Below are 7,915 nucleotides of genomic sequence, written 5' to 3'. Positions count from 1 at the left end.
ATTACAGGGACACGGACACCTCACCCACCCCCACCTCATCCCGTTCCGTTCTCATTCAATCACCTACCACCACCACCCTTCTTTCACTCACCTCTTCCAATTCAAATACCTTCATTTCTTCATTTTTCTAACTCTAACCAACTCACCGTTTTCTTTTTCAACCACAAAAAAAAAAAAAAACAATAGGAAAAATCTTTAAAACCCCTTTGATCTTCCACCACCATAATTCAATTAAATTTCAAATTGGGGGGTCTTATAAAATGTCATCGCCATCTACGATACCAAACCTAGTAACAAACACGAGCGTCTCACGTGACACAAAGAGAAAGAAAAGGAAAAACAAGACACAACAAAAACACCAACAAGATCAGATTCTAAGCCGCCAGCCGAAGTGGAAATCACAAGCTCAACAACAAATCTACTCATCCAAGCTACGCCAAGCCCTAACCGGAATCAACCCGCCACGCCGAGGTAAAGCCGTCCGCGAAGCCGCCGATAGAGCACTCGCCTTTACGGCTAAAGGGAGGACTAGATGGAGCCGAGACATTCTTACACGCCGGCTAAAACTCAAGTTTAGGAAGAAGAAGAAACAGAGGGTAACGGCTTCTCCGTCAACGCGGTCCAAGAAATTGACGGTCAACGTTTTTCGGTTGAAGGGAAAGGGGGGACCCAGTGTGCAGAGGAAAGTAAGGTTCCTTGGACGGTTGGTTCCCGGTTGCAAGAAGGAACCGTTACCGGTAATTCTTGAAGAAGCTATTGATTATATACCTGCGCTTGAGATGCAGGTTCGAGCCATGAGTGCTCTTTTTAATTTACTATCGGCTTCTACTTCCGGCGCCGGTGTCGGCTCCAGTTCCGGCTGAGACACTTTTGGTTTTGGGCTTGTATGTAATATTTGCCATGCCTTATGTCCATTTTTTTATTTTTATTATTGTGAATTATTATTACTACCATGCTTATTATTGAATAAACAATTATTATAGTTGCTAAACATATTCGACGATGTTTTTATAATTATGATACCGAAGGTCACCCGAAATGGAAATGGGTGAGAAAGAAAGTCTTATAGAGATTATACCGTTGGTATTCTTAAAATAATACTATGACACTTACAAAAATAGTATTTAAGCTTTTAAAGAGTTTAAAAACACAAATGCAAACAATTGTTTGTCGGACTTTAATCTTCCACCATAGAGTGTTTATTGTTACAATAGTTAGATTTAGATAAATAATTTATTTTCTTTTAAATTTATTCTGATTCTAATTATAAACACTTATTGAGATTTTTTTTCTCCCTCTAAATATAAACTCTTATGTAACTTACTAGATGCATTTATTTTGTTCTTTTTACAAATTTATGCTTAATTCAAATTTACTTTTAATTAATGCTACTATTAATTTATCTCTAAATATAAAAAAAAATTAACATTAAACATATCTATTTATATTAGACAATTTAATAAAAGAAACATACAAATTAATTACAACAACCACTTTTCTTAATATATAAAAGAAACTCAACGAAAATATATAAAAAGAAAAGGAGGGATTCTCATAACTGATGCACCTTGAAACTTTCATAGGAGTCCATATATTTGTCACGATAGTTTACTTGATTATTAAGCTTAATAGTTATGTTTGAGTATAAGTCCCTTCTCGTTTTCTGTTTCTATTTCTGAGTAACTAAGCAAAAGTAGGCGAATATTTTTTTAAAAAATTTAAACTAAATACATCTAATTTCATTAATTCACTTTTGCTCATAAATAACAACTTAAGGAGTAGTCTTAAACATTTATGAGAATGGGAACGGTATCTTTCAAATTTCAACTTCCAACAACGGGGTTAATTAAATTCTTGAAACTTGGACATTTAACCTTATTTACAAAGTGATTCTTTTAAGCACGTGTGAATTAGTTAGCGTCTATGTTGTGAATGGAGTATTATTATTTATTTATTTATTTGTGAATAATGTTGTGAATATTACTAGTACTATATAAAAAAATGAATTGGTTGCCGTTGAGGAGTGCTAATTATAGCCATAGGTCTTGGGTACTAAAAAATGTTACGGCCTCTCTTAAAGTACAAGGAAAGGAAGTTACAAAAATCATTTCTTGGCCAAACGATTAATAATGTGATAATTAATCCTAATAAAAATGATCAACGAGCAAAGTAAGTTTAACATTCACGCATGTTTATTTCATAGTCATTTTGTATTTAGACCTTTTTTTTTTCTGAAATCTACTCTGTTATTGCTGATGCATGAGAATTTAGTAGTTTTTATATCAGTTTAGCACAAAGCAATACTGGTAAGAGAGACAAATATAAATTTATTTATAAGTATCTATTGTAGGATTTTTTCTATTTTGTATTGAGGCACAATCCATTCGTTCTATAATTTACTTTAAAAAAAGAAAGCTAACTACATCTAACTATCTTCTAAATTATATGAAAATAACATATCAATTATTTATTTTATTTTTTTAATAAATTAGTCATTTATATTTCTTTTTATGTCAATTTTGTCATTTATATTTATAAATATTTACACTGATGATTCAAATTTAAAATCAATAAAATTGAAACTCAAAATTTTTATAGTTTTTCAACAAAATTATGTATATTAAGCGGTTTTGATTGTAATAATCGAGTGAGATATATATTAAGGTTATTAAAATTAAACGTGAAATTTTTTTAATACAGAAAATAAAATTACATAAAACTTTATTATTCATATAATCAATAACAAAACTCACAGTAAAATTTTTAAATTTTTTAATTAAAAATGATTAAAATAATGTTTGAGATTAAAACAAACACCATAACGTTTACAGTCATAATAAATGACTAATTTGACAACAAAAAAAAATTATTTAACTTAAAAAACTTTAAAAGATTATAAGATATATTTTAAAAAGAACAAAAAAACTCGTAAGATGTTACTATTATGTGATGGTACTAAAATACAAGTTTTTCTGTCATGGAAAATGAATGAACTCCACTTTCTACAAAGTTTTCCAATAAAGCGCCAAAGACATACTTATTGGGCACAAACAAAGGAATGACCTAACCTAGTAACATGCCATGTGACTTGTAGTCCCCACCTTTACAACCCAACTGGCATTCGACAATATCCTCTTTACCATCCTCTTTTTTTTTTTTGTAAGTTCCGATTAAGGATGATTTTCTTTTATAATTTTTCATTCTTTAAGGTAAAAAAAAAATATATATGATATATAAATTTCAATAGTACGATGGAGAATTTTGAATAAAAATATGATATAAAAAAGAAAATCCTCCAATTAACGCATTAAAATGTTGATCTCAAATAATTTATTTTGGTTTTAGTGTTGATTTTTTTGAAATATTTATAAGTTATAAAATATAAAAAGGAAGAGATAACGATAAATGCATATTGAAATAATAAGTAACATGACTCTCCCAATAAAATAAAAAATATGATTAAATTTTTGTAGTCTCTTATTAAGTAGTATGAAGAATAATAAGAGTTGTTTTTGTGTGTATTGTGGGCTTGAATAGTTGTGTGTCTTTAAAAGGGTTTGTAATTTTTTCTTTCAAAAATTATGAGACTATTTTGCTTTTGTATGAGTGTGGCTTCGCTTGTTTGGAAATTTTCATTAGATCAAAGGTTTCAATCAATCGATACATCATTCTTTCAAAATGAGATTAGTTCTCATCTTATTTATATTTTATGAGAGAATTAACTTCTCCTTGTGACAATTCTCCTTTGACAAAGCACAAATGTTCAAAGACTATTTGGTTGAAAAAAAAAAACGAGATGAAAAATTCAAAGTGGAGAACAAAACAAAAAAGGTTGTGAATATGATTCGATTGATACTTACTCTACAAATTAAAGTGGTTGTCTTGAGAGAAATACCTCCAAATAAATTGTAGAATTTGTTGGAATGTAAGTTTGCATCAACACTATTAATCAATCGATTAATAATGAAAGTGAAGTAAAAGATGGATGATAAAGATAGTGCATCTTAACATATTAATAACTTCAATGAGTTGATTTTATAAATAATTACTATAGTCAATGTTAACAGGGAAAGGTACACTTAAGCTAGATGAGGTTATGAAATAATTAAATGAGAGTAAGCAAATGAGGGACGGTGATAAATATTTTGATGACATTCAAGTAGCAATAACCAAAGGTGAGCAAGGAAGTAAGAAGTTGATAATTAAAATTGGTAGAAGATTTCAAAATATTTTACTTATCAACTTCTTACTTCCTTTTGTTTCTATTTTGTATTTAAATAATAATCAAACATTTTACTTTTTCTGTTGGTAATGCATTTTTTCATTTGTTTAATTTTTAAGTTTATTTAGACCTACAAAAATAAAAATATTTAAGTATGATAATTAAAAGACATTACAAGGCAAAAAGATATACCAATTAATCACGTACTTAATTAAAAATAAAAAATTTAAGTATGATAATTAAAAGACATCACAAGGCAAAAAGATACACCAATTAATCACGTACTTAATTAAAAATAAAAAAATTTAAAAATGAAAGAAAGGTATATTTTAAATAAAATTTCTATAAAATATTATTATTACCATTAAAATGCCTGTATTTATTTGTATCAAAATATTACTTTACAATTTGTTTTAAATTTCAATAAGTGTCGAGTCTAATAACCATGTGTTGTGCAGTATTTTGTACTCTGTTAAGTAATGTCTTGAAATATTAATTTTGCATTAATTTGATTCTTATATTTCTAAGTATACAATTTTATAAAATTTTAAATATAATTTAGTTCAATTCCTTTTATTTTATTTTATATATATATATATATATATATATATAATTATTCGGTGTCTACGCTAGTATTCCTCACTTCACAAACCTGGTCAGAATCATTAAGAATTGGCTTCTTGAAAAGAGGGGTTGGGTTAATTTAGTACAGTTTCATGCATACTCCACATAAAATTTGTTGATATTTGATGTGGCCTTTTCTTTCCGGGTGGACTTAGTCTGGTTACATTAGCATTCATCTCACCATTTAAAAGTGACCAAAGCTCCCGTGGTGTTGAATCTTGCATATTTTACTCTTTTCAAATTGAATTACAATAGAAATATATTAAATTAAAAAAAAATAATTGATCACATGTATTCTATTAAATATTACCTATATGGCCTTTTATAAGCCGGTAGAATATTTGTATTTCATTTCTAATGGAATATCTATAAATGAAGATGGTTATGAAAAATACTTGTAACACACACTATAAATAAATGATTTTTTATATAATTATATATAGAAATTGAATATATAAATTTAAAGACGTATTTCTTTATTCAATTTTTGATGTGTGTCTTAATGTTACTTACTATAATTTTTTCTTAAATTAAATAAATCTTTATTTTATGTGTTTACGTCAAACACTAACACTAAAGCATGACACTCCTTTTCAGTCACGCTTTCACTTTTATAAACAAAAAGTTGCTTTTACGAATATTAAGAATTTTTTTAAATGCAGTCACTTAAAATTTATGTAAAATATAAATTCAAATTTCTAAATTATTATCTTTAACATCAAATACTTAATTATCTCATTAAATGAATGATATGTTAATAATAATAATATTAAATAATTTAAAAATAGTTAAATTTTATTTACGATAGTAATCAATTTTTTTTTATAATAGTGAATAAATGATAGTGAAGTGATTTTTTTTCTTAAAATGTTATTATTTGTCCTATAATAATTGATTTATTTAAAAAAAATCTCAAAATAAATAATTCTTTTAATTTTCAATATTTTTTTTAATTATGCCCAAAATTTAATAATATTTACATTATTTATAATGCAATATTTTCTATTATGCATTTATGACATTGATAATATACTAATATTAAATAAAAATAATTTCATACACATAATATTTTAGATTTTATTTATATATATATATATATATTTAATATATATTAAATGATTAAATAATTCAATTATTTAAAATAGAGGAGTGATATCACCACATCCACTTCATGAAAGATAAGAAAATTTTGAATATAATAATCAAACTGAAACAAAATACTCAATTTCCTAAAGAAAAAACAAACTCTCCATTTATCCTATAAAAATATACATATTTGTAAAGAAAAAATACTAAAATGAAGAATTCTTTACGATTTATCATGTAACATTCCTTACTATTTTTCAATGACACCGATAATCAATTGAGTCATAGGTTATAAGACGAAGAGAGTATAATTATATATATTGTTGTCCATTCATTGGTTCAAGTGCTTATATCAATATTTTGACCCTCCAAATATAAGTTAGAGGCTATGATTAGGGCTGTTTATGGTTGGTTTTTTTTTAAAATCAAATCATATTTATTTTAAAATCAATATATGAATTCATATTTATAATCAAATCTATTATTTGGTTTAAAATTGGTTATAAAATTAATTGTAAAATTGGTTATGATTAAATAACCGGTTTATAATTAAGCAATCAGTTTTGAAAATTTTAATTTTAAAATTGATTTTTTTAAAAAAAATCGGTTAAAATTTGATTATTTTTTTTTTAAATATTTATTCATAGTTTAAAAATTAGTTATTTATAAAAATCAATTTTTTCGATAAATATTTTAAAAATATTTCTCACCAAATATTGGTAGTGGATAAAAATCAAATTTAAATATAAAACACAAGTGGTTATTAAACCGGTGTATAAATAAATCGAATTATAATCATATGATTTTAACCAGATATTTAAAATAATTTTGAATTCGATTTTGGATTTATGCCTCATAATCGAATTTTTTCCACGGCCTTAGTTATGATCCATTAATTTACATATGGATGACAATACTACTTGCAACATACCCACCTGAATTAGCTTTGGCTAGGTACATATACAAGTTTTTTCATAATAAATATCGGGGGATGGAGGCGAGTATGAGAGTATGGATATCCACCATGCACTTGCCTTTATAATAAAATCATAATTATTTTTAAATTTTATATACATATACATATTTATTATATCTTGTATTTTATATATTATATATTTTAATCTCATATCTAAAGGAAATATATTTTTAATATTTTTATTGCTTAATAATAATAATTTTATTATATTAATAATAATAAAGATCACTTTTAAATTTATTATTTTGTATATAAACAAATGCAGGGTGGAGAAACTTGTCGAATACGGTGATGGATGCCAAAATTTCAAACCCCACAAAAAATGGAGGCTTAGTGTAGGCTTTTCTTGATTTGTCTTGATTTGTCTGTTGTGGTGTGGAAAACAAAACTCCCTACCAATCTGCCCCATTATCATACCTAAATTTATCTAATAGTAAACAATAATTATTTTTTTTTAAATAAATAAAAAATTAAAGCGAGGGTTGATTCTCCATACTATGGTAGAGAAAAATTTAGACTTAATAAATTATGATACAATAAATTTACATCTGTCTTTTTATAATGACATTAATCAAAAATTAAAACTAAACGTGCGTTTTTACTAATAGACTAAATAATTAGAATCCTTTCTACTAGTATTATATTTTTTGTATATTATTATAATAATTTTATTAGAACACAAAATGAAATACAGTTACAATATTCTATATTAAAACACAAATAAAAAATGTTATGAATTATGTTTGTGTTTCATTTTTATGTTTGAATACTATTACTTGTATTAATAAATGGCAATTGCTAGGGTGCAACACCTCACTATGTGTTCCACGGTACAAGACCAAATTTCACACTTGGATTAAAAGTTAATGTTTTTTACAATAATACCATGATCTGCCACCACACCTGATCTCTTTCTCTCCTCCTCCGCCCCAAGTTCTTGCCGTCAGTCTGTCACCCACACCAGTGCAGCGCCGTCGCAACCAAACACGAACACAAGGCTCATTCTA

The 7,915-nt window shown here is 26.4% G+C and overlaps 1 protein-coding gene across 1 annotated transcript; it reads left to right on the top strand.

Annotated features, from left to right (window-relative positions):
• Positions 1–6: 6 nt before the first annotated feature.
• LOC101500375 (transcription factor bHLH148-like) lies at positions 7–993 on the top strand. Its single transcript, XM_004508083.4, has one exon. The coding sequence runs from the start codon at positions 261–263 to the stop codon at positions 861–863; it is 603 nt and encodes a 200-aa protein (XP_004508140.1). The 5' UTR covers positions 7–260; the 3' UTR covers positions 864–993.
• The last annotated feature ends 6,922 nt before the right edge of the window (positions 994–7,915 follow it).

Source organism: Cicer arietinum, chromosome 7, assembly GCF_000331145.2.
Source record: "Cicer arietinum cultivar CDC Frontier isolate Library 1 chromosome 7, Cicar.CDCFrontier_v2.0, whole genome shotgun sequence".
Classification (NCBI taxonomy): Eukaryota; Viridiplantae; Streptophyta; class Magnoliopsida; order Fabales; family Fabaceae; genus Cicer; species Cicer arietinum.
Note: the sequence above shows the minus strand (reverse complement) of the source record. Positions and strands in the feature narration are given on the sequence as shown.

Bases quoted from the DNA above. Each gene is read 5' to 3' on its own strand.
- LOC101500375 (XM_004508083.4), top strand. From the start codon at position 261: ATGTCATCGCCATCTACGATACCAAACCTAGTAACAAACACGAGCGTC.